The following is a 27663-nucleotide window of genomic DNA, read 5'->3' as shown; positions in this document are numbered from 1 at the left end:
ATTTGTCTGCCATCTACTAATGCCCCACATATGGATCCGATATATGATTTTTTTTTAAGTCTGTTGTCTTTTTTATTTTATAAATGTAATTTATTTTACACTTTTTTTTATTTTTATTTTTTATTTTTTGAGACAGAGTTTCGCTCTCATTACCCAGGATGGAGTGCAATGGCGCCATCTCGGCTCACCGCAACCTCCACCTCCTGGGTTCAGGCAATTCTCCTGCCTCAGCCTCCTGAGTAGCTGGGATTACAGGCACACGCCACCACGCCCAGCTAGTTTTTTGTATTTTTAGTAGAGACGGGGTTTCACCATGTTGACCAGCATGGTCTCGATCTCTCGACCTCGTGATCCACCCGCCTCGGCCTCCCAAAGTGCTGGGATTACAGGCTTGAGCCACCGCGCCCGGCCCTTTATTTTACACTTTTTAATTCACCTTGGACCTAGCACATCCTAGGGTTTTACACACTGATCAAACTGCTCTGCTAGAGATAGTTAAGTTAAACAGCAGTTTCCTTTCAAACTTACCCAGTTTTAAGAAATACGAGTCTGTTTTTTAAAATTTTATGCATGTTTATTTTCATTATAAATTTATTTAAATCACTTTGGACCCAGCATGTCCTTAGGTTTTACCCATTCATCAAACTGCTCTACTGTGAGATAGCCAAGTTCAATAGCAGTTTCCTTTAAGGTGGATCCATTTTTGTGTGCTGTCTTAGCAATCTTTGCTGCCTTGTCATACCCTATGTGAGGATTGAGAGCTGTCACCAACATTAGAGACTCATTCATCAGCTTGTTGATCCTTTCTGTATTGGCCTGGATTCCTACCACACAGTTTTCTGTAAAGGAAACTGAAGCACCCCCTAGCAGCCTGGCTGATTGTAACACATTTTTAATCATCATTGGCTTGAAAACATTCAACTCAAAATGTCCATTGCTGCCTCCAACGGTTACAGCAACGTGATTCCCCATGACTTGGGCTGCAACCATGGTCATTGCTTCACACTGAGTAGGGTTCACCTTGCCTGGCATGATGCTGCTTCCTGGTTCATTTTCAGGCAAGATTAGTTCTCCCAGACCTGACCGAGGACCAGAACCCAGAAAACGAATATCATTTGCTATCTTCATCAGACTGCAGGCAGTAGTGTTTGTGGCTCCACTGAGCTCAACCAGAGCGTCATGAGCAGCCAGAGCTTCAAATTTATTTGCAGCAGTGAAAAAGGCAAGCCTGTAAGTGCAGCCACTTTTGCGGCAACCTTTTCTGCAAAGCCAATTCTGGTATTTAAACCTGTACCAACAGCAGTGCCTCCAGCTGCGAGCTCATAGATTCTTGGCATGGCAGTTTTTATTCTTGACATTGCATATTTCACTTGTTGAACATAACCACTAAATTCCTGCCCAAGAGTAAGTGGAACAGCATCCTGAGTATGAATGCGTCCAGTTTTGATGATCTGCACAAACTCTTTGGATTTGGCCTCAAGAGCATCGTGCAGCTTCTGTAGTCCTGGTAACAGTACTTCATGAACTTCTATTGCAGCAGCAATGTGCATTGCTGTGGGAAAAGTATCATTTGAGCTCTGGCTTTTATTAACATGATTATTGGGATGCACAGGTTTCTTGCTGCCATGTTCACCTCCTAACATTTCAATTGCTCTGTTGCTAATGACTTCATTTACATTCATATTTGTCTGAGTTCCTGTATCCACTGTAAAAGTAGGGGTGGGGTAACATCCAAAAGATAGCAGTAGAGGAGAAGCAGGATAAGACACTCCATTTGGAAAAGGGGAAGATAGGAAGCCTAGCAGTTAACTTGTTCTTAGCAACTGTCAAATCCTGTATGTGGAAATCATTATTTTTATCTTGCAGTAGAAAAAGGTCTTTGTTAGTATCCTGGGCAAGCTTGCCCCACTGTCCGTGGGGAGGAGAAAAATCACTTGTTCTCCATGGTTCTGGTTATGTCCTTTGGGAGGTTCTTTATTGTCTGTTGTTCTCTATGGCCACATTTAAAGTGGGCATTGGAAAGTGTACTGTTCTTTTGGGTTTGGATAGCTTTCAAAGCTGACTTCCTGCTGGTACATGTAAGGGAGCCTGAGAGGTTGTCTTTGAGTTGAACAATTGTAGGCTTTTACAGTCCGAGCTGGTGTGTGTGTGTGTGCATGTGTGTGTGTGTGTGTGTATAACTACTACATCCTTTCAAAAACTCAGAGTTTGCTGCCTATTTGTGCAGATTAACTCCAAATGCAAGTAACCGCAGCCAAAGATAGGTTTTTTTTTTCCTCAGCTAAAAATTCTGGGTTTAAATTGTTGGACTTTGTGTTCTGCAAATTCTCCAGTTTCTTAATCTTTGATGCTTAGGTGAGAAGGTAATACCTTTACCATTTTGATTTCTGGGTAGGTTCCCATTGTCTGGCTGGAAACTGTTGGGGTCCCAAGTTTATATCAGTTTAGGCTGTGTCTTCTGAACCCCCTATTTTAACTGTGTTAGGAATGTAGAAGAACCTGGCTTTTAAATCCTATAAAGCCCCACTGTAAAGTCAACTTAGATTTCAGGCTGTATGTGGTATGGACTTTCCTCAGTAGAGCTGAATTCCCTTCTGCATCTACATGAGACTGCTTTATTTAGGCTGAGTTTATTTCTCTTGAAGGGCTTTGTTGAGAGCAGCAAGAAGTAGCCGATGCGTACTAAATGTTTTGCTGTGGCTTAGAAAGAGTCAGTAGCTTTTCATCTTACTGTCTGTTATGTCAGCATCTGCTGTTCAACCTCCAAGTCAATGCCACATATTACAGGTTCTGTTAGGGTGGCAACCACTTCTGGCTGTCAAATTCTGTTAGGACATGGGTTGATCTACTGTAACAAAGACCCAACTTTACAAGGGTTTAATAGAAAAAAATTTTACATTTCTTTATAACCAGACTATAAGCAGCCCAGAACTAATAAGTACCATTGTGCTGGGGTACTGGGATTTTTCTATTGTATTGATTCACCATCCTTCAGGTATTACCCTCATTCGCATGATCCAAAATGGTACACCCCAACTGCTCTGAATTCTAGCCAGTCAGAAAAGAAAAAAAGAGGAGGCCCAACCCTTCCATTTAAGGACTCCATTGCTGACATTGACCAGAAGTTGACCACATGACCACATCTAGCTGCAAGGAAGCTTAGAATGTGCAGGGTGTCCAGGCAAAGATTTTGTTAATAAGGAAAAAAGAGAAAATGGATTTTGGAGTACTATTAGCAATTAATGCCACAAAACATAGGACAGGAGCGCAAAGAAAAATAACAAAAACTAAACTCAGAACAGATAAATAGAAAGCCTTTATCACCACCCTGAAAATTAATTATTGGATAGGATAATTGTAAAGTACAGTAGCCTAGGCATTAATACCTGACTGCACATATATGTGTACATTATATATATATTTAAACTGTCTTTATGATAGTTTAGTCTGCAATTTGCCTTCAGAGACTACAGTGAACATGCTAATGTGCATTACATTTGAAACCATGTGTTTAAACATTTATGTCTTCACCTGTGAGTTTTCTTCCCTCATTAATACTTAATGAGATATAAAGTACAGAGTAGACTCAAAATAGCACAATCTCAAGTCCTAGAGAAAATGTGTAATGTACTCTCAAACTGGAAATTTCTTTGAGTCTTCAGGTCTTATCTAAAAAGTTAGTATAACTGTTGTATTCTTCATTTATAGACACATTTTATAAATATATTTGTTTTTAAAATAAGGATATTTAAATTACTTATTCATTTTGCCAGATACGAACTTGACACTCCAGGAAGAGAAACAGTATTTTTTTCTGTGTCTGTCTTTCACACTGATGCATACCTCTTTAGGTATGGATGAAATGGTTGAGTAGCTGGGTTTATAAAATTCACGTGATGTATTTTCTTCATATTTATTAGCATCTAGTGATGAATGAAAAGATATCTGATATGGGTGCTGGTGGTAGACATTTTGAGGGCTACCTGTTTTTCTGTTTCTCTGCCCTTCCTTCTGTTCTCAGTGGTTGCTTCTTCAGTGCACTGCCTTTACATAACTGATTGTTCATTCTTCTAGTTTCCAATTAAATGTCACAGTTTCTGAGAAACAACTTTCTTGACTATGGCAGACAGACCCCAAGGTGACACCCAGTGATCCCTGCCTCCTGGTTACTTACTTTGCTTGAGTTGAATAGTACCTGTAACTTGCTTCTAATTCATAGAAAATGGCAAAGGTGATGGATTATCTCTCCTATGATTACATTATATGAGACCAGATTTTACCAGACTGTAGCAAGAGATTTTCTTGGTAGTTTTCAAGTAGTAAGCTGACACACTGTGAGAGTGTCACAAGGCTAGGCCGAGACTGGCATTTAGGAGCTGAGAGTTAGCCCTTTGCAGGAAGAAAAAAGGGCCTCAGTCCAGAACTGCAAGGAACTGTATTCTTCCAGCAACTTGAATGAGCTTGGGTGAAAACCCTGAACTCCAGTTGAATGCCAGCCAGCTGTTGCATTGATTTCAGCCTGGTAAGATGTTGCGCTCTAGCTGTGCCATGCCTGGACTTCTGACTTACAGACATTGTGAGATAGTAAAATATGTATTATCTTAGGTTCCAAGTTTATAGTAAGCTGTTTCATAGCAATAGAAAAAATATAGAGATTAAGAGTTATTTGCTGCTTAACAAGGGGGAGAACCCTGTATTCCTATATTCTTCATCCTACTTCCTTTCTTCGTGGATGTGGCTGCCAACATTTGGAACAGCTTTGTCCAGGGATGGGAGAGTGGGAGACATGACCCAGAATCAGGGATATAATCCAGAACCAGGTCTACAAGTTTCAGCTTCTGTTGAGCTTTCCTGTCTGAGCTCATGGTGTGAACCACTAATGTAAAAATTGTAGTTGTGTCAAGGTGTATGACTTTGCAAAGTCTAGAAACCACTTAAGTTACTGGGAATGGCATGTTAATAAAATTTTTCTGTATCTGTACAGATAATATAAGATAGCTCTTTTAAAACAATAGATGTGATCATTATTAGGATTTACCTTAAGTGAAGAAACTCCATGAGTTTAAACAAAAACAAAAACAAAAACAAACAAACAAAAAAAACAAAGCACGTTTCTTTGCTTGATTCATTTTACATTTGGTTTCCTTTTCCTCAAAATCACATCTATTCAAGAGTCCTCTGAAATGCCGTGTTATCCCTTGTCATGACTATACTTTTGTTCCCTCTACTTACTTGGGCTGATGCCTTCAGTCTGTTTTACCTTAATGCTTTGAAACTCAGAATTCAGCGTCAGCATCATCACCTGAAATTTATTAGAAATGCAGAATCTCAGCTCCTAGATCACTCAGACCTTTAATATCAAAATCTATGTTTTTATAAATGATTTACAGTAATTCATGTATATATTAAAGTTTGAAAAGTGCTGCTCTAAGCCTCTTTATGGTGTTTTAATAGTATACATTTTAAATTGCAGCTATTTACTTATTTATTATTTTTTGAGACCTCTAATTCTGTCACCCAGGCTGGAGTGCAGTGGCAGCATTCTAGCTCACTGTGGCCTTGAACTACTGAGCTCAAGTGATCCTCTCACTTCAGCCTCCCCAGTGGCTGGGACTATAGCTGTGGTCCACCATGCCTGACTCATACAGTTATTTTTGTATTTGCTTCATTTTTTTATTATTAGATTATAAATTTCCAGTTTTCAGGAGCTTAAGGTTGATTCCTTATTTCTCCTGCAGTGACTAGCATGGTTATCTTATGTATAGGGGCACGATAAATTATTTATTAAACTGAATAGACTCTAGGAGGATTTCTTCCTATTTTCTGGAAACAATTTTTATAGTTAGTCTCAAATATCTGTCATTTAGGACATCATTTTGTTGACATAGCAGGAACCTTTATAATCTACTTAAAGACATTAGGCCTTTGCTGGAAGGAGGAAGCTAGTGAATTAGACAACTCATTATGGTTCAGAAATCTCTAATGACATTTTTATTCAATTCCTAATACTCAAATTGTTCTCTCAGAATCTACAAATGTAGTTCCTAACTCTATTAGTATTCATGCTAATGGATCACATTTATCTATTTTCCTTGACCTTCAATTCAAGAAGAGGATTAAGTGCATTTTGCACATTTGTCAAAGACACTTTGTCCTCTAAGTTTTCTCTATTACATGGATGTATCAAAATGTCTAGGAAAGAATGCCAGCTTTCCTAGATACCTGCTTTTGCCCACTTCCTAAGGATGTTTTCGTTTTCCTCTGATTTCATTCTAATAGTAATAGACTGAATTAAACTGGTCCGAATTGTATGACAAATACTGTTTGCATTCTCCGTTGATCATACTTCATGCAGTAATGTAAAGTTCCATGGATGACATTCAGCTAGCTTTCCAAAAGGCAAACATTCTGTAAAAAATGAAACAAATGCATGGAAGTTTAACCTTTCTAATGGTTAACCTTTCTAATGGTTAAACTTCCATGCATTTGCTTAATTTTTTAAGTGTCAATTTCATTGACAGGTAAGTTCATTCCACGTGCTGTTGTATGAGTGTGTGTGTGTGTGTGTGTATGTGTGTGTGTGTGTGTGTGTGTGTGTGTATGTGTATGCATTTAGGAAAGTATGGCCTGTTAATTGTTTATTTGGTGGGGGGAGGGCTTGTTAATTGTTCATTTGGATTTTACATACAAAAAAAGGCTGTTTGTATCCTGAGTCTTGTGGAGACTCTTTAGTTTGCCTTAGCAAGCATGACAGTATAAGATATCAGAGTTATTTTATATAGCAAATTGAAATACACTGTAAAATAATTTAAAAAATCTAAGTCTGCTAGATCTACTGACAATGCCCCATCAGAGTAGTGTATTTTTTTCTAAATTAAATGACCTGAGAAATTAAGACACATATACAACATTGCCCTTTCAAACATGACTCATGTTTTTATTTTGTTGGGAATAAGATTACCTGTAATTGTTCTTATAATCATCACAATATAAAATTTTCAGAATTTTAGAGGTGATGCTTAAGAAAACCTTAGAATCATCTTATTGCATCTCACTGTATGCAGGAATTTTCTTTACGGCAATGGTTTTTAGGCATCTTTTTGGAACACCAGATTATCTTTTCTTAAAATAAAATTTTACAAATATGTAAGAGCTGAATCCTCTGTGCTTTAAGAGAATGATGAAAGACAGAATGATTCTCTACCTTCTACCTCCTGACCCCACAACTTGAGGTAATTTTTGGCAGAGAAGCTGAAAATCAAAGAAAGGTAATTTTTTACAAAGTTGATTGACAAGGCCAGACTTCTATTAACTGAGACAGTCTCCAAATACGTAATTTTAAACTGCTCTGGGTGGAATTCAGTTTCTTGTGCTTTTATAATGGAGGCCCCCATTTTCTTGCTTGCTTTTGTCTGGGGGATTGTTCTCAGTTCTTAAATATAGTCCTCGGTAGTTCACAACACAACATAATGATTTGCTTTCTTCTTGCAATCCAGCAGAAATGTGTCTAATGCTTCACCTTTAAAAGACTCACTTGCCTAATTAGATTAGGCTCACCCACGATGCTCTCCCTTTGATTAACTCCAACTGGTTAGTGACTAAATTGGAAGTAGTATCTCCTCATAATTAAAGGTTCTACCACCACTGGGGCAGGAATCATATGTGGGTGTGGATCACTGGGAATAATTCTAATATTCTACCTACCACGTTTTCCTTAAAAAATAAAGTGTTTCTTGTAGTATAATGTCTTGGCTTTTAGACAAGTGTTACCTGTGGTTTTTGGGAGATGACAGAATTTTGGCTTATTTTAGTGTTTGTGGTAGGAGTTTTTTTCCTTGATGGTAAAAATTGGTATCAATAACTTATGTTTGTTACCTAGGACCAGAATTCTTAACCTGCACAATATAATCCATACTTTTCAAATGTTATTTTCGTTGCTAGGCAGCAAGATGAAATGGCAAGTCTTTTTTTCCTTCCCAGAATGATTATAAACACAAATAATATGCATCTGGGATCAAGGATGTATTGCTATCATTATAGAGTCCTAATGCTAGCTTTCTCCATAATGAAATAGTTTAATAAAACATATACTATTATGAAGAGTAGAATGAGACCCTTCCCTTTCCCCAAAGAACATATGTGGTTTCATTTAGAAAGAGCTTTACAGGAGAGTTTTGAAAATTCTGTATATAATTGGTATAGGAGTATAATTAAAAAAATAGAAAGTACTGCAAACTTATTGACCTGAGAATGAGAGTTGAAATTATATAGAGTTAATACTTTTATTCTGAGATTACTTTTCCCTTTTACTCCTCCTCTCTTGAATTTTCTCCTGCCCTTCTTTCAAGTTTCTTTTTAAAATAAAAGATGGAATCTCAATATGTTGCTCAAGCAAGCTTCAAATTTCTGGGCTCAAGTGGTCCTCTCCTCTCAGCCTCCTGAGCAGCTAGGACTATAGGCTCAAGCTACCACACTCAGTTTCCTTTAAGTTTTAACAATAAAAGTAAAGTGTTAAATAAATCTTTTTTATTATGAGAATTTATAAAAGTAATTTGATCAATAAAGATGATACGTTATAAACTTTGCTTTGTCATTTATTATATATTTAACAAGAAAATCTATTGAAAACTTAGCTGTATCCAGGAAAGAGACTAGGTCAATTACTTGTTTATGAAATGCTGGAGAATTGGAAGGACCTATATTCTAAGTCAAAATTGACTTCATGAATGGCAGTGAAAAAAACGATGACACCGTCAGTGGTAGTGCTTTAAAAAAGCGTTGTTAGGCCAGGCCCCATGGCTCACACCTGTAATCTGAGCACTTTGGGAGGCCGAGGAGATTGCCTGAGCTCAGGAGTTTGAGACCAGCCTGGGCAACACAGTGAAACTCTCATAGCTACTAAAATACAAAAAATTAGCCTGATGTGGCAGTGTGTGCCTGTAGTCCCAGTTACTTGGGAGGCTGAGGCAGGAGAATCACTTGAACCGGGAAGCGGAGGCTGCAGTGAGCTGAGATCATGCCACTTCGCTCCAGCCTGGGCAAGAATGAGACTCTGTCTCTTAAAAAAAAAAAAAAAAAAGCATTGTTACCACTTCCTGAGACTAATCTGATTTGGTCAAAGTCTCGACAGGAAACAGATGATATATTGAAACAAGATAATTTACGAGAGTATGGGGGAGAACAGGCAGCCTCAAGGGAGGCAACAAGAGATGAGACAGTGCACTCATGTTAGTGACTGAAGGTGGATGACTACACCACTAGCTATGGTATAAGAAGTGGCTGCCTAATAGGAGGTGTGGCCTTTGGGAGAGTGATAGGGCTCACCAATGGAACCTGGCAGGGAAGGAATCAGGACAATAAATATCCTGACCTTATTTCTCTCCACCCCTTCAATGTCCTACTGATACCTCCCATTGCTGAACTTCATTGGAAGCCTGAGGGTAAGGGAGCCCATTGTTGCTGCCCATGAATGTCAGTCTCCCAGGGTACAGGATAAGTTGAAAGACGGGTGAAGGATCAATCTGGAGGAACTAAGAAATATTTGGTAGAGCTCTCTAGTATGTCTTTTGGGAGCCTTTTGGTAGTATCTTTCATCATGCAGAGACCAGAGTGTGTCCATTTTAGAGGATAATGTGTTAACTGGTATGCCTAATTAGGTGGTGTCTTAATAGTCACAAAACTTCTCTAAATTCTAATAGCTTTTATGCTGGTGCTTCTGCCCCTAAGGACTGTGTCGTAACTAGGGAACAAATGCACGTCAAGAAGTTTTGTCTTTATTTTTCCCAAACTGACTTTTTCTCCCTTCTCAGTCTTGAAAATTTTAATCACCCTCCTAAACCCCAAAATATAATTCCTGTATGCAGCTTTTCCTGTTCCTCCCCCATTATCCTCTGACGAATCTTTAATGCCATTTCTCCTTTGTGTACAATATTCTATTGACCATATATTTAACTTTCTTGTAGCTTCCCTACCAGCAACCATGATTACACTCCTCAATTTTTTTTTTTTATTTAAAACGTTTTTTGTCTTGCACACTGTTTGACATTTAGTAGCTGCTCCACAGGACACTGTTGACCAAAGGTAGGTTTCCTGTGGGCTTTAGGTTATCAATATGCCACCACATACAGCCACCAGCATCAACAGAAATTTTATGAGCACTTTGGAAAATAGACAGATGGTTCCTGTTGTCATTGAAAGTACTATCTTCCCTCACTCCCTCAGTTTTGTGGGAGGAGAGGCTTTCTATTTCCAGGAGAAAGACTAAAGAAAGCCCCAGAGTTTCCAGAAGAATAAATTACAGTGATGCGTAGGATTAGACTTTTATAAAAATCCAGAATTTGGTTGTTTTCTTCTTTGTTTTGTCAGCCCATGTGCATTATTTCAATGTAGTTCTTTGAACACCTGCTATTCAACAGGGAGAGTGGCACAATGTTACCCCCCCGCCCTGTGAACGATACTAGTTTCCTCAATTGAGAGAGAGCTTTTATCAGTGTGCTGTGTCCTTAGATGAACCGTGGGATAAAAGGTAGAAGACACTAGTGTGGAAGTCAGAGGAAGATGGCATAATAGCTCATCATCCTATTTTTCCTGCTATTTCTAGTTAACCACTACAGAGCTGTACTTGAGGGAAATAAATCTTTATTTTTCCAAGCGGTGTTGTAAACCAGAGACTGAGTAGTGTAGTCTAGAATTTAAGCCAGAAGCATTAACTACATACACTGTATATTAAGGATTTTAATTGAAAATACATATGTTTATGAATATCTGTTTATGAAGAGTAAGCTTCATAAAGTTTATGAGTTCAGTGGACCACACAGAGATGAGGCAGTAGAATACAGAGCTAATTATATAGATTAGGATAAGACTTCCGGATTGCTTTTTACAGCTGTTCATCATTTATGGATTAAAAACAGGTTCTTTTCTTCATCTTTGTCATTCGTAAAAGTGTGTACTTCCTAGTCTCTGGAACACATTACTGTGCTTTATTGTCTTTAGGCTTTTCAATGAATTAATAATCTCTTTAATGGAGTTACTGAGGTGTGTTTCTTTCTTGAATGCCTTAAGAAATACCTTTCTCCGCATCAAGCATCATTGTAATTAAAGATCCATTTGAGGGGGAAGACTTTCTTTTTATGGACTTAGGTTACTTATTATTAATGCAGTGCCTGATCTCTTAGGAAACAATTCAGCAAGTCCACAAATGGTTTAACAAGTTCTTATGGTGTGTCAGAAACTCTTTTCTAGAACAGAAGGTGGAGAGTTAAAGTAGGGCAGATGCTTCCTTAATGTGGTGTCTACTAACTGGAATGAACTAGAGGAGGATTAAAAAAGGGACCAGAAAACCCCAGTGGCTCAGTTGTGATGACAAATGATAGCTGTCCTAATTTTGGGGAAATGGAAGAAATTTAGTAAGATGTAATTAACATCAAGAAATGAAATCGAACACCAGTAAGTAGCATCCAACATAATGATCATCCAAAACACCAACAAATAAGATAAAGAAAGGCAAAAGACCTGTACACAGGGTAGATTTATTGGCGTTCTGTAAGAAGAACAAAGGTTACCAACATGCCAAGTGGGCTAGTTACAGATACGTGCAAGTAAAAGAACTACACAAAGTGGGAATCAGGTCAGATTATTAAGTAAACTGGAGAACTACCACAATCTTGTGGGGATGAGATCAGAATAACTCAAGCAAAAGAGGAGAGACAGTTTACAAAGACATTTAGGTAATGGAAAAATTTGTCATATCTATGAAACCACTGATTAAGGACAATAGTACTTTCTAACAGCACAACAAATCAGCGATGGCTAGTGGCAAAAAGGAAGACATGTTTTATGTTATTTCTCTTCTGTTTATAGGAAGAAATAACTTGACCAATAAATGAGCAAAATAAAGGCTTATCCCTTGTGATGTTTTTAATAAAATGGGGAACAGAGGAATACAAGGGGTGGGAGTATAAGAGAATCTGAAAAGTACTACAAAAACCATATGCATTTAAAAATTTAAGCTCGATTGTTTGCATCCTTGGACTTACATTATGAATGATGTTGGTGCTAAACTTGTAATTCTGAAAAAAAAAGTATAAGTTTCTGCACACATATGTTATAGGAAGTTGTAAGATTTTAATAGCATGAACTTATTTATTTTCCTTTGGTCAGCATTCCTTCAGTAGCTACAAATCAGATTAGTCATTTGTCAACATTCTAGTCGCATTTAATTCAATTTAATTAAGCATAAGGACAAATTGTACCATAATAATTTAATCCCCTGCTTTAAACAGAGTTGTTACTCAGGACCTTAGTTCTATTCCTTCCTCAACAAAATTTCCTTACTGGTTATATGTCTATAGAAAAAAATGATAATAATGTTAAAAGAATAAAAATTCTTATTTTGTTTTCTATTGTACCCTATACTGAAAAAAGTAGAGGGATGGTTGGGACTTGATTATTTATTAATATGAAAAGGCTAATTTGAGGATTATAGCTTTTTATGAATGAATGTGTAAAGATATCCAGATTTATTGTCTTTGCATAGCAATATATGTATGTATATCTGTATGTATATGCATACATGTATGCAGTAATGTTCATTGTTGTCTTACATTTCTATTCATGACATAGGTGGTCTATGTTTAATTTTCTTTGGGACTCAAGGTATCCAAAGGGTAATCTTAAAAATATAGCAATAGTTTGGGGAGTCAAAGTGTAAGTCATGTATTCTTCAACACATTGGAAGTCCCAAGTTGAGATGTTAGGGTGCCTCATGATGGAACTGGCTTGGAGAATTTTCAGGTGGTGTTGTAACAACACTTTATAGCTACATATTATCATTTTCACATATTATCTCATTTGTTCAAGATGCTATCATGTAGATATGGCAATAATATTACAATATTTAATAGATATTTTGTGGATAAGGAAATCGAGGCTGAGAGAGTGACTTGCCAAAGGTCACAGTTGGTATGTGTTAAGATCTGTAAAAGGAGTGAGATTTCACTCTATTTACAAGGTAGCAAGCTAACCCATTACTATATCATAAATAGTGGCAGAAGATACAAAACTCCTTATTATAGACTAAGGACTTTTTTTACTTATGGTACAATCAGCAATATGAGCTTCATGTTGGTTTGACCTGGTTCTCCATTCCCTCTCAATCCATTGGAGGCAGTGCTGATACACCAATGGATTGATTATGAGTGCTGTGCAAGCAGGTGGGCATTGAGAAACATTGAGCTTATGGATTAACCACTGTTAGAGTAAGTAGAAACAAGCCAGCTCTGTCATGAAGACATTACCTTGTCCTTAAAGTTTATTTACTTCTTGCAAACACAACCGTGAGAAATGACTCATGAAAAGAGCAGTCAAGGTCTTGTATTCTTGGCATACCCAGCAAGAAGGTACAGGAACTCTAAGGTTGTGGTCAATGGCCTCTTGATAGCAGTATGTGACAGAATTAATGTATAAACTCAGTTTTGCTAAATTTCATGACTAAAACTCTAGTTGAAAAGGTAGCAAATATAAGCCTTTCCCTCAAAATATTTTATTTTAAAATTTTTGTTTTATTTAGGATATCTCAAAACATGTCCTCTTGGCCTATTTAAATACATTCAATTACTAAAACCAGTTTTGGTTATACAAAGGCAAAGAACAGAAAGCAGGGCTCAGTTTTAAGACATTTCCTGAATTTAGTCTCAGCATCTCCCCTAATCTTCACCAATTCCTTCCACAACAATGAGTCCATGATAATGTTTTTATAAATGAAGTAGTTCCTTGCCCTATGTCCACAGCAGCATTTGTTATACAATAGGAATAATGAAGAAATAAGGAACAAACAGCAGAAGTACTGGTGGATAGTGTATGGCAGGGGGAAAAAAGTAGTTTATTTCAACGTTTTAAAAGCCAGTGTAGGGAAACTTTGGTTTATTTTTCTTCAAGGATTAATTAAAATAGAATTTAAACTTAGAATTGGTAAAGCCAAGTTCCCTATCTTAGATTAGAAAATGGAGATGTAACATGGTTAAATGCTTCTTCAAGAACAAGTTTCTAGTGACAGAGTACAGTGATATTATATTATTGTAATTATCACATATCATGCATTAATATACTATTTTCTTACGTAGTATAGTTTATAGCAGTAAGTCAGTAAACATTTGTGGATTATTTTGTTTTAGGAATGAATAAGATATATTCTCTGTCTTCAAAGAATCATTTGCTAATGTAGAAATAAGAATTCAATTTTTGTCCATAATTGTTTTTCTTTAAAAAGCAGTTTTAAATACATCTAGTTGTAGAATAATACATTTAAAGAAATCTACTTGGCTTTGTTATTTCTTAGTGTCAGTCAGTTTGATTAACATTAGTTAATCCAAACGTTAATACTGACGATTTCTTAGTGTTGAGATTTGATGTGTGTGTTTAATGTTCTTATTTTTTTACATAAAAATACTGATAAAGAAGATATTTCAAAATATCCAAAGTTATAAATATTATATTTACAATTTTCTCTTTTACAGAAGGTTAGGCATATTTTCTTTATATTATAGCCTTAAGTAAAAGTTTTGAAATTGAGGTTTGTAGCTAGGTTTCAAGCTCATCAATCATAAAGCAGATGAATTGGCTTGGGTTTGGGTGTTCATATGAGAATTCTTGACTGGAGTATTAATTTAGGGATTTGGAGATTTAAAAATGCTAATTTTTGAAAAGGAATTTAAAAAGTGAACATATCCTTAGTCTTTGAAGTATAGTCAGCTTCCAATTAATCTGCATGTGTGGGACACCATTCCCTCCTAGGTGTGACTATCTCAGACCTACTGGAAAATTGCCACTGCTTAGATCCAGGAGAAAAGCTTCCACCATTTTGTTGGCCTTTAAAACCACTGTCTCTGCTCCATCCATGCAAATGGATGAAATTGTGCATCACCCATGACATCTATCTTGTCATTAGCAAGGCTAATAACCAGATGAGTAGAGGTTAGGAGAGTAATTTAAAGACATTCTGAGTGACATTACCATTCTAAAATTGGCTATCATATCTGCAATTCAAATGGCACCTGGTTTTTCTTTGTTATGTCGAAATGAAATTTAACTTTAATAAGTTAGCCTATGGTTATAATCACTTAAAATTAATAGCATACTGATATTTAGTAGCCCAGTACTCATTTTTATTAGAGAGTTATGTTTATTTTTATCTTTTTTATTACATAGGATTTGTTAAACTTCACCGAGTAGTATAGCAGCCATAAAGCTGGTAGAAAAAGCAGAGAGTTAATGAGGTAGCTTTCAGGAGAGAGAACAGCCTGAGTGCAAACAGAACTTTATGTTGAAATGCAAAGTTTGTGTGAGCTTCTGAAAGAAGTGATATCAAAAGAGATATGTTCAGGCAGGTTAAGGAGTTGGGAATTGGAAGGGTAGAGAAGAGTGTCTATGAAAAAGGAATAATGTAGTTAGAGGCATAGAAACAAGAGAGAGCATAGCTGGTAGTGAAACTGCTTAAAATAAACCATCACCACTGCCACCAAACGAAAATCCTTTAATGCAAAGATAGAGCATGGTAAAACAGAGGGATTTAGAGATGGACTCAAGGGTTTTATGCAGCGTAGTGAGCTGACTGACTTCCTGTTTTACAAGTTACTGATATTACCGTATGTGGAACAGGTTGGTGAGGGCAAGAGTTGACACACGAAGACTGGTTAGAAGACTTTTGCAATATTCTAAGTAAGAGTTAATGAAGACCTTTATTAGGGTGGTGTTGATGGGGAAGAAAATAACTTGGTGGGCTGAAGTATTTCAGAGAGAAGTAATAGCCCTTAGATTCGATAGGTGGAATAGGGAAGAGGGAGGAAGTGACATCAAATTGACGTTGTTTCTGATTCTCCCAATTCTGGCATTGCAAATATCAAGATGGTGATTTTTCCTGAAGAGGACTGGGGTTTTTGCTGTGGTTTCCTTCACATAACTAAATGAAGTGAGATAGGAGAAGAGGAGTTTGGGAAAAAAAATTATTAATTTAGAGAAACACCACTCATCTAGAATATGTGGAACCAGAAACCCAAAACTGCTACTACCATAGGCTGTTTTTATAGTCTGTGTGCATAGCTACAAGAAATCATGAGAAATTCTTTTATCTGTTGTGATATCATTTAATATGTATTACAGTACGCAAATATTATTTCCACCATTCCTTTTTCTATAATGCAGTATCCTACAGTTAAATAGTGTTACATCTAAAAGGAATCTTGGAAATTATAGTTTTCCTCTACAGTTGAGGAAATTGGTGCTCTGAGAGAAGACCACGTGATACGTATGGAATGACAAGTAGTAAAACTCTGGTTTCCTTCTGGCCACTCCATTGCTCTTGCCTCATTACCTGGATAGCTCCACATTGATTAGTACATTCCATTACAGCAAACAAACAAAGCTGAAGACTTTATTAAAGAAAAATACCATTATCATAGGGGAGAAAAAATAATTGCATATTCTTAACATATGTTATTCACAAAACCTATTTTGTGGGTATACAAAATTCTATTTTAGAAAACCAGGTTTGCAGAAATTCAGTCCTCTCTTTCTATTGTCATTCCTATTCTTCCTATTGACTTTTATTATGATGAATTGGAAAGAGTTAAAGTTAGGGGATCTAGCCTTGGCTTTATGTCTAATAAATAGATGAACTTATTTTACCTCTATTGACCTGAGGGTTTTTTTTTTAATTATTATTATTTCAGAAAATAAGGCTATGGGATCAGATTCCTTTAAAAATCTGTTCCTTGACCTATCTCGATCATTTTATATTTTTCTTTCTTTCTTTCTTTTTTTTTTGAAAGGGATTCTTACTCTCTCTTGCCCAGGTTGGAGTGCAGTGCCATGATCTCAGCTCATTGCAACCTTCACCTTCTGGGTTCAAGCGATTCCCCTGCCTCAGCCTCCTGAGTAGCTGGGATTACAGGCTACACCACCATGTCAGGCTAATTTTTGAATGTTTAGCAGAGACAGTTTCACCATGTTGGCCAGGATTGTCTGAAATTCCTGACCTCAAGCAATCCACCTGCCTTGGCCTCCCAAAGTCCTGGAATAATAGGCATGAGTCACCATGCCTGCCTTCATTTTATATTTTTCATTTGTGGTTGTCTTGCCTTTCTTCCTTAAATGGCTTCTCTTTCTCCATAGCAAGTAGTGAATCTCTTTAAAAACTTAGGTACAGTAAGTGAGTAGTATATATTCCAGGATGGTCTGTCCTGTTTATAGAGCATACAGAATAGGACTAGATTTTGGGCTGTTCTATTATAAACATATTTTCATATTTACTTTTATCACTTGAAAATCGGTTATGAAATTTGAGAGAGAAGACAGAACAGGAAGGTGTTGGATTCAAGTGGATGGGTGAGGATGTGGGGTGGGTGTAGTGCAGTGGTCTTCCAAATGGAGGAAAGGCAAACTCATAAAAATTCACTAAATTTTGGAGAGAAGATATTAGAACTTTCACTAATATTTATTTTAATTTATTGATTTTAAAAATTCTGCTTTTGTATATACAGTTGACCCTCCATGTTCATGGGTTCCACAACCATGGATTCAACTGACTGGATTGAAAAATAATGGATTGTTGCATCTGTACTAGACATGTACAGACGCATGTCTGTATCACTATTCTCTAAACAATGTAGTATAACAACTATTTACATATCATTAACATTGTATTAGGTATTATAAGTGATCTTATCACTATTCTCTAAACAATGTAGTATGACAACTGTTTACATATCATTAACATTGTATTAGATATTATAGGTGATCTGGAGATGATTTAAAATATATGGGAGAAAGTGTGTAAGTTAGATGCAAATACTACATCATTTTATGTTGGGGGCTTGAACATCTGTGGATTTTGGTATCCATAGGGAGTTGTGGAACCAATCCCTCATGGAAACTGAGAGATGACAGTATTTCAATATATTTCAAATCAATATAGTAGAACATGAATATTATTTATAAATGAATAGATATACATATATATTGTGGGAATTATAGCATGCTTAAACATGTTACACTGACAGAACATAAGGGTCAAATAAGTTTAGAAACCACTGGTGAAGTGTTAGCAAAAGAGATGAGTAAAGGGCGGAGTAAAGACATTAAGATAAATAAATGTCCTTACTTTTAAATTTTTCCATATTATTATCACCAGAAATAAAGAAAAAAATCTAAAACAATAATAATATCAAGAAGCATTTTGGTAGCAGAATTTATTGGACTGATTGTCAACCTCTTACAGAGTTTAGGAGAAGTATTCACATGGATAAGTATCTAATTTTAAGATAAATTTTACTTTTCTTCATGATTTTGGGGAATTGTTAAGTAACTCATTGGGATTAAGTAAGTCATCTCATATATTGAAATTTGTTCATTATAATTCAGTTTATTTATACTTTTCAACTGAATAAGCAGCAGGTAATTACATTAGTGTTTTAAAAAAGATTTTGCCAAGAATTTTTAAGTCCTATTTTTTGAGAGTTTTTGTTTGTTTGTTTGTTTTGCTATTTATTTTATTTTTTTCTCTTCTGATTATTTCTCACAGAATAAGACCACAGCTTGCCAAAGAGAAGATTGAAGGATGCCATATTTGTACATCTGTCACACCAGGAGAGCCTCAGGTCTTCCTAGGGAAAGATAAGGCTTTTACTTTTGACTATGTATTTGACATTGACTCCCAGCAAGAACAGATCTACACTCAGTGTATAGAAAAACTAATTGAAGGTTGCTTTGAAGGATACAATGCTACAGTTTTTGCTTATGGACAAGTAAGTGCCATATTATTTTTGTAGGAGTTGTAACTTTTCAGAAATGTCAATTCAGTTGTGTTTTCATTTTTGTTTCTTAAGTTTATGTTAAGGTTGAACACTAATCTTTCTCTATTCTTTTGTTTAGACTGGAGCTGGTAAAACATACACAATGGGAACAGGATTTGATGTTAACATTGTTGAGGAAGAACAGGGTATTATTTCTCGAGCTGTTAAACATCTTTTTAAGAGTATTGAGGAAAAAAAACACATAGCAATTAAAAATGGGCTTCCTTCTCCAGATTTTAAAGTCAACGCCCAATTCTTAGAGGTAATAATCCAATTTGGCATTAATTTCTTTTAAATTTTGTTCTCATAGACCATAAGTACTTATGATTTTATACTGTTGGCTTCTCAGTGCCTTGTATATAGTACTCAATAAATGTTGTTTGAGTAAATTAACATTAGATAATAGAAATACGTTTTCCTTACTTGTAGGAAGTGATGTTTAAGATTATAAACACTTGACTAGTATCTATAGAGTAAAACAAAAATTAATATTGTTTATTTAAGAACCTCTTTTTTTTTTTTTTTTTTGGAGACAGAGTCTCACTCTGTCACCCAGGCTGGAGTGTAATGGCACCATTTAGGCTTACTGCAGCCTCCACCTCCTGGGTTCAAGTGATTCTTGTGCCTCAGCCTCCTGAGTAGCTGGGACTACAGGCGTGCTCCACCACATCCAGCTAACTTTTGGTAATTTGGGCAGAGATGGGGTTTCACCATGTTGCCTGGGCTGGTCTGGAACTCCTGGCCTCAAGCGATTCTCCCACCTCACCCTCCCACAGTGCTGGAATTACAGGCGTGAGCCCAGCCTTCTTTTTATTAATAGATAAAGGTCAATTACTGTTGTAATTTAGACAGGTTTACAAAGTGGTAGGAACTTAATGACAGCCAAAAGTAGGGGAAATATGTGAGAGATAATAGGTCTGAGGTTGTAGTGCTTATCTGGTGGAAGAAATTTTATCCCTTCATAAGAAGACAGATGTTTTGAGGTAATATCCAAAGGTTGTGGTGGGTTTAGATTAATTTAGGCCATCTAGTCTCATAGAAGGAAAATAGCACTAAGGACACCCAGGATTTGAGCAATATTGCACTTAGGTGGACAGTGGCATAATTCTGGGTTCTTGGTACAAAGAGTATTTAGTCTAAATTACCTAATCAATGAGCTAATCATTTTTGTCATTAATGAAACATTTTACTCAGCATTATTTAGTGCAAAATAGAAAAATTAGTATCAGTTTTTTTACTGCTGGTTTTAAGGATATTCTTATTTAGTAAAAAACGAAGAGAATGTAACTATGTATTTCTAAGGAAAGTAAAAGATGGTAGAAGAAGAAAAGAAACTTACTCAGTCTTCCCTTTCACCCTCCAAAATGTCGTTAGGCATTGTAACTTAAAAACATACTGATAGAAAAATAGGTGTGTATATCCTGTTCTAAGAAGTTATCTGGGTTTTTTCAGCCATTCTTGATACAGAAACACTAATGTTATTGCTGACCTTGCAAACATGCTAAGTGTTAATCTTTCGATGTGTTAAGAAAGGTTTCAGGGCAATAGGAAATATGTTTTTAGCTCAAGTAATAAAAATTCTTCAAATATTCTGAACCTTAAGATTTGTCTGCTTTTGGCACATGTTTCTAGGATTTGCCTGTATTTGCAAATATTTGATTATCTCTTGCAAAAGATTAGTAGATCATTTTAGCTAGTCCTCAACCCATTAGTCACTTACTGTTCTTACTCTTGTAAATAAATCTGACATTTACTTACAATTGTTATAATAATTGCCTCATTCATTTTCATGTGTTATTTTGAAAAAAAAATATTTAATTTTAAAGAAGGAAAACATTGTGTAATGTGTTATTATAACAACTACCCAGACAATTTCTGCTAAAATTAGATTTCTAATGTTTCTTTTTGATAGCTGTATAATGAAGAGGTCCTTGACTTATTTGATACCACTCGTGATATTGATGCAAAAAATAAAAAATCAAATATAAGAATTCATGAAGATTCAACTGGAGGAATTTATACTGTGGGCGTTACAACACGTACTGTGAATACAGAATCAGAGGTAATATTTACATTGTAGTTAAAACAGAGCACAGTTGGTTTTATTTAAATAGTCAACTTTGCTGATAGTCTGCTTGAGATCAAGATATGAAATTTGTATCCTGAAGCATGACATGGAATTAAAATCTTGTCTTATTTCCCCATTTTTAAAAATCAGGGTATTAGTGTAAAAATATCAAGGTTATGATAAAGTAAGCATATTTGTCATAGTGTCAAAAGAATCTAAGGCAATTTATGAATAGTTTTTATTCACAGCTAAAGAAAGAGGGTCAGACAATTGATGGTGAAGGATGAGACCACAATCCTTTTGTACTTTTTGCTTTAACCAATGTAGAACTGTATCATGGCTCCTAAAGGGAGATTGTTTAGAAAAATTACAAAAAGAAAAAAAAAATTTAAGGGAAGATAGAGAAGAGCCTGAATAATTCAAGTCATTGCTCAGTTTGTACCAAAGTGTTCTACTGTAACAGTTTTTGAATGGAAACTGTAAATGTCAGCAAATGGCAAACAATGGAATCTCAGTGTTTTCCTCTATTTAAAAAATAATACACTATTATACTGAGAAGTTCATCTCAAAAAGCGCCTGTAACTAAACTAATAATGTGAAAATCCACATCTTTTACATCCCTTAATATGGTGGGTTTTTGGCCATTACCTCAGGCTTTCGATTGTATAGTATCTTGTTTAAATACTTGTTTAAGTAAAGTCCTTTGTTGCTTCCCCCTTACCAGATGATGCAGTGTTTGAAGTTGGGTGCTTTATCCCGGACAACTGCCAGTACCCAGATGAATGTTCAGAGCTCTCGGTCACATGCCATTTTTACCATTCATGTGTGTCAAACCAGAGTGTGTCCCCAAATAGATGCTGTGAGTTATTACTTCTAATTTCTTAAAGTTTTAATTTTTATCTCCCTAAACCACGTGACTCCTGTGAGAATATATTTCAGCCAAATTCAGTTCACTTAGTCATTCTTTTTTCTAATTTCCTCTTCTGATCCTATTTAAGTTGAAGCTGGTCAGCCATGTCTGAAAAAACAAAAAGTATGCTGTGGCCATATGGTGTTTGAAGTCATCACCTGAGACCCTTTACTTCTGTGGATTATATGCTATGTTTCCCTTCATTAGCATAAGCATAGCCCCAGTTGATAATAGTTGACTTCTGACCGTTTAGCTTTTTTCTGACTTAAAATTTCTAAATGCCGGCAGACATTTTTGAATTTATTATTTATTTGGCCTTATGTCTGTTACTTTGGTTGTGTCTATATGTCTACATGGGATGAATGCAAGATAGGTTTGGAGGATATTTAATATCACATTAATAAAATATTTTCAATTATTTTTCTTAATTTCAGGACAATGCAACTGATAATAAAATTATTTCTGAATCAGCACAGATGAATGAATTTGAAACCCTGACTGCAAAGTTCCATTTTGTTGATCTCGCAGGATCGGAAAGACTGAAGCGTACTGGAGCTACAGGCGAGAGGGCAAAAGAAGGCATATCTATCAACTGTGGACTTGTAAGATTAAGGCTTTGTGTTGAGAATATATCAGAGCTTTTCTATTGTCTTTTTGTCTTTTGTAATATGTAGTACCCATAAGGAAATCCTTCGGACACTGAACTGAGAAATGAAAATTATAGAAAAGTTATTAGTAATGCTCTGAATCTCTGATCTCACATTGTAGGTGTTTTTCTTTTTTTAATATTACAGATTATCTTTAAGTATGTAAATTTAGTTGTACTAAATTTTATATGTGCAGAAAATTATGTATATATGTGCAAATCATTTGAAAAATGATTTCCACATTTAGCAATATACTGCCAAAATCAAATTATTTATTTATTTATTTATTTATTTATTTATGTCTTATTTTTTTTTAAACAGGGTCTCACTTTGACACCCAGGCTGGAGCACAGTGGTGTGATCACGGCTCACTGCAGCCTTGACCTCATGGGTTCAATTGATCCTCCCACTTCAGCCTCCCTAGTAGCTGGGACCACAGGCAAGCATTACCAAACCCAGATAATTTTTGCATTTTTTGTAGAGATGGGGTTTTGCCACATTGCCCAGGCTGGTCTCAAACTTCTGGGCTCGTGAAATTCACTCACCTCAGCCTCCCAAAGTGCCGGGTTTATAGGCACCAGCCACTGCACCTGGCCCAAAATTTAATATTAAGTTATTTCATGGGTGAAGACCTTCAAAGTAGCCTTTCGATAACATTTTGTGACAGTCATTTTATTAACATTGGAAATTATAATAACATTTTTTTAGTAATGACTTTTTAAAAACGATAATTTTTCTAGATTATATTAAGAATTAACTTTAATACCATGCCACCTAGTGGTATTTTGATTGGAAAACTCCTTGTGATTTAGTTAGCATAAAGCTTCATTATAAGGAAGAAAATATTTTAGAGCAAATTTTTATGTATTAAATTTTTTTTATTATCCTCATTTCAAAACTGACATTTGTGCCTGCCCAAAAGTAATGGCATCTCTAAATTTCTGCAATGCCAATAGCATCAGAGTTGTAGCCACCCAGTAGATTTCTTTTGCCTGCTACCCAGATAGAGCTGATTTATCAAGATGGGAATTGCAGTAGAGAAAAAGTTTAATGCAAACGGAGCCAGCTAAGTAGCAGAGTGGAGTTTTATTAAATTAGTCTCTCTAGAAATTCATGGACTCTAGTTTTTTAAAGTATAATTTGACAAATGAGGGGGCTAAGGGAGTGGGGAGTGGAGGTTGAAATCATAGGTGGTCTGAGTGGGTTCTTCTTGCTGTCTTCTGTTCCTGGGTGGGATTATAGAACTAGTTGAGCCAGATTATCAGTCTGTGTGGCACCAGCTGCTGCATTAGGATGCAGGGTCTGAAAAATATCTCAAATACCAATCTTAGGTTTTACAATAATGATCTTATCCATAGGAGCAGTTGGAGAGGTCAGGAATCTCGTGGCCTCTGACTGCATGACTCTTAAATCAATATTTCCAATCTTGTGGCTAATTTTTAGTTTTACAAAGGTGTGGTCATCCTCAGGGAAGAAGAAGGTTTGTTTCAGGAAAAGGCTGTGTATCATCTTTTCAAAATTCTTTAAACTATAAACTAAATTCCTCCCATAGTTAGCTCAGCCTATGCCCAGGAATGAACAAGGGCAGTTTAGAGATTAAAGGCAAGATGGAGTGGATTAGGTTAGATCTCCCTCACTGTCATACTTTTCTCACTAATACAATTTTTGCAAAGGCAGTTTCAGAATATGTCATGTCTGCTTTCCTCCCATTAATCACCCCCCAGCATTTGCTCCTATATCATTAAGACCCTTCTGTGTAGAAATTATTAACCAAGGCTAATTAGAGAGAGCCAGACCTTCCAACTCTAATACTCATCTTGATGGTCCAACCATGTGGGTAAATGTTGTGTAAAAGGGCATGCCTGGATTCTGGACTTTGAGTATTATTTTGAGTTTCTTAGGAGATAAAATCATTGTGGTAGTTACATTCATGCTCTCAGGAAAAGACAAAAGCCATTGCTTTGTTTTCCTCTTTAGGTTCTTGAAGCATCTTGAGACACATCTAGTAGAGTTTCAGTATAACCATTGCTTATGCCGATAGCCACTCTGGAAAGAGAGAACTATGACAAAGTGTGATCCTGTTGCCACTCCCTGCATGATCTATTTCTCTTAACAAAGTCATGATTGTAGTTGTTTGCATTACTGATGGCTAGTGTGAACAACATTTTGGATAATGTTTATCTTGTAGGTAATAATTCAGTGACAGTAGGAAAAACAGCAGGGTGGCTGGAGGAGTGACTACAGAGTTCTGTAATTTGGCTAGTTTTAAAATAACTGGATGCTAACACATATCTTATTGTATTTGTTTCTTTTCCTTTTTTATTTTATTTTTTATTTTTATTTATTTATTTTTTGGAGATAGAGTCTCACTCTGCCACCCAGCCTGGAGTGTAATTGTATTATCTCAGTTCACCACAACCTCTGTCTCCCAGGTTCAAGTGATTCTCCTGCCTCAGCCTCCCAGGTAGCTGGGATTACAGGCACATGCCACCATGCCTGGCTGATTTTTGTATTTTCAGGAGAGATGGGGTTTTACCATGTTGGCCAGGCTGGTCTCAAACTCCTGACCTCAGGTGATCCACCTGCCTCAGCATCTCAAAGTGCTGTAATTACAGGGGTGAGCCACCATGCCTGGCCCGTCTTATTGTATTTCTATGGATAGATACACTTCCATAGTAATACCTTGTTCAGAGAAATCATACTGATTTTTTAATTGTAATTTAAAAAGATTTTCTTTTCTCATAGGGAACTATATTGCAAAAGGAAAGTTTTCATCAAACTCTTAAACTAACTTAACATTTTATTTTTTCATTGAGTTGAGGAGAAGAATTTGTAACATGAATGGACAATTTTCTGGAGACATAACCTGATGCTGTGATAATTCTAGGGATAACTAAAGTTGTCAATCTTATAACATTTCTATTTTGAAAGAAAATCTCTGAATAAGGCTGGGCGCAGTGGATTATGCCTGTAATCCCAGCGCTTTGGGAGGGATTACCTGACATCAGGAGTTTGAGATCAGCCTGGTCAACATGGTGAAACCCCGTTTCTACTAAAAATACAAAAATTAGCTGGGCGTGGTGGCAGGCCCTGTAATCCTCAATACTCGAGAGGCTGAGTTAGGGAGAATCACTTGAGCCTGGGAGGTGGAGGTTGCAGTGAACCACGATCACATCACTATACTCCAGCCTGGGCAATGGAGTGAGACTCTGTCTCAAAAAAAAAAAAAAAAACAAACCTCTGAGTAGAAGTTTAAGCATTTGTGAGTTATGGATATGTGTGTTTATATATACCATATATAGTACTAAAATATACATATGGTATTATATATAGTACTAATATGTATATGTACTACATTTTCAGTAATGTTGGTTATAGATGTAAAACAAAATCAAACACAAATATTCTGAATTAAATTATGTCCCTATATTATTTTCTATAAGCTTTCTTTATTTAAAAGTGTTACAATTAGTAAATGTGTATCATTTTGCTGTCTTTCTTTCTCTTTCTTTTAGTTGGCACTGGGCAATGTAATAAGTGCTTTGGGAGACAAGAGCAAGAGGGCCACACATGTCCCCTATAGAGATTCCAAGCTAACAAGACTACTACAGGATTCCCTTGGTGGTAACAGGTATGCATAGATTATTATCCTTTACTCAGAGTTTTGATTATTCATTAAGTAAACTTATAAGGTGATTTATAATAACTGCTTTTATTATAAAGTAAACTAATAGGATGAGGAACTAATCCTTATTAAGAACCTCAAATGTGTAATTTTGTATGTTATTTCACATAATCTTTCTAGCATCCCTTGAGGTGTAGGCATTTTTGCTCTATTTTCTAGATAAGGAAAATGAAATATAGAGAGGTTAGGTAATTTATTCAAGGTCACTTACCTTGTATATTAAGTCAATAGTATGGGGACTTTATTATCATAGTTTATACTTTAAGTACTTAGCACAGAGTAGATACCTAATAAAATTTTGTTGAAAAAGCAAATACTGTTTTCTTTTTCTTTTTTTTTTTTTGAGACGGAGTTTCGCTCTTGTTACCCAGGCTGGAGTGCAATGGCGCGATGTCGGCTCACTGCAACCTCCGCCTCCTGGGTTCAGGCAATTCTCCTGCCTCAGCCTCCTGAGTAGCTGGGATTACAGGCACGTGCCACCATGCCCAGCTGATTTTTTTGTATTTTTAGTAGAGATGGGGTTTTACCATGTTGACCAGGATAGTCTCGATCTCTTGACCTCGTGATCCACCCGCCTCAGCCTCCCAAAGTGCTGGGATTACAGGCTTGAGCCACCACGCCCGGACTTGCAAAAGTTTCTTTTTGAACAACTGTGTTAGTTTGTTCTTGCACTGTCATAAATAAGTGGCTGAGACTGGATAATTTATACAGAAAAGAGGTTTAATTGGCTCACCGTTCTGTAGGATCTACAGAAAGCATGATTCTGGCATCTGCTTGGCTTTTGGGAGGCCACAGGAAACTTACAGTATGGCAGAAGGCAAAGGGGGAGTGAGCACTTCACATGGCTGTAGTAGGAGGACAGAGGGTGGAGGCCACACACTTTTAAACAACCAGATCCCCTGAGAACTCTATCATGAATACAGTTTCAAGAGGGAAATTTGTCCCCAACATCTAATCACCTCCCACCAGACCCCCACCTCTAGCATTGGGGATTACAATTTGGCATGAGATTGTGCAAGGGATCTAAACCATATATAGAACTATTATCTGAATAATTTTGGATCGTATGAAATCAATTGAAGTTTATAATCCATTTGGTTTAGAAATAAAGTTCTGTTTTGTAGAATACAACATTGTCTTTTTATGTTTCTTCCCTTTATGTAATATTGGCATTTGTCTTAACTCACGTCTCTTCCAGCACATCTTATGTATGGAAGCAGTTTTCCTTCCACTGTCACGTATTTCCTGCTTGTGTTCTACATTTTCAGTTTGATCCTCGGTATTAAGAGGGGTCTTATAACAATAAAAATTTTCATTTTTTTGACCAAGTGTAAATTTTTTTCAGGTTTTCTAAACTGTAGCTTTTCCTCATTTTATTTCTTAACTATAAAACAAAGCGGAGATTATAAATGTCATCACCTTACAAGTTAACTCTTGAAAACTTTGATACTTTTTAAAGTTTGCTTGCCTTGTAAATAGTCTAAGATATTTTCATTGTGGGTCTT

At 36.2% G+C, this 27663-nt stretch overlaps 2 protein-coding genes across 17 annotated transcripts in view; one reads left to right on the top strand and one right to left on the bottom strand.

The window, feature by feature from the left end:
- Window positions 1–27663, top strand: part of KIF21A (kinesin family member 21A) — a 155408-nt gene that overhangs the window by 57170 nt on the left and 70575 nt on the right. For all 16 annotated transcript variants that reach the window (XM_074403063.1, XM_074403071.1, XM_074403070.1 and 13 more), the window contains exons 2-7: window positions 18578–18800; window positions 18928–19110; window positions 20761–20910; window positions 21641–21775; window positions 22261–22428; window positions 25989–26104. In XM_074403063.1, the coding sequence (XP_074259164.1) occupies window positions 18578–18800; window positions 18928–19110; window positions 20761–20910; window positions 21641–21775; window positions 22261–22428; window positions 25989–26104 (975 nt within the window). The remainder of the gene's footprint in view (window positions 1–18577; window positions 18801–18927; window positions 19111–20760; window positions 20911–21640; window positions 21776–22260; window positions 22429–25988; window positions 26105–27663) is intronic.
- On the bottom strand, window positions 550–4865 carry LOC101034509 (fumarate hydratase, mitochondrial-like). The gene is given in 3 exon segments (XM_039471776.2): window positions 550–1217; window positions 1220–1705; window positions 4718–4865. Coding segments are annotated over 3 exon segments (1251 nt in total). The 3' UTR covers window positions 550–600.

Source organism: Saimiri boliviensis, chromosome 7, assembly GCF_048565385.1.
Source record: "Saimiri boliviensis isolate mSaiBol1 chromosome 7, mSaiBol1.pri, whole genome shotgun sequence".
In the NCBI taxonomy this organism is placed as follows: Eukaryota; Metazoa; Chordata; class Mammalia; order Primates; family Cebidae; genus Saimiri; species Saimiri boliviensis.
This window is presented reverse-complemented; position numbering and strand designations above follow the sequence as displayed.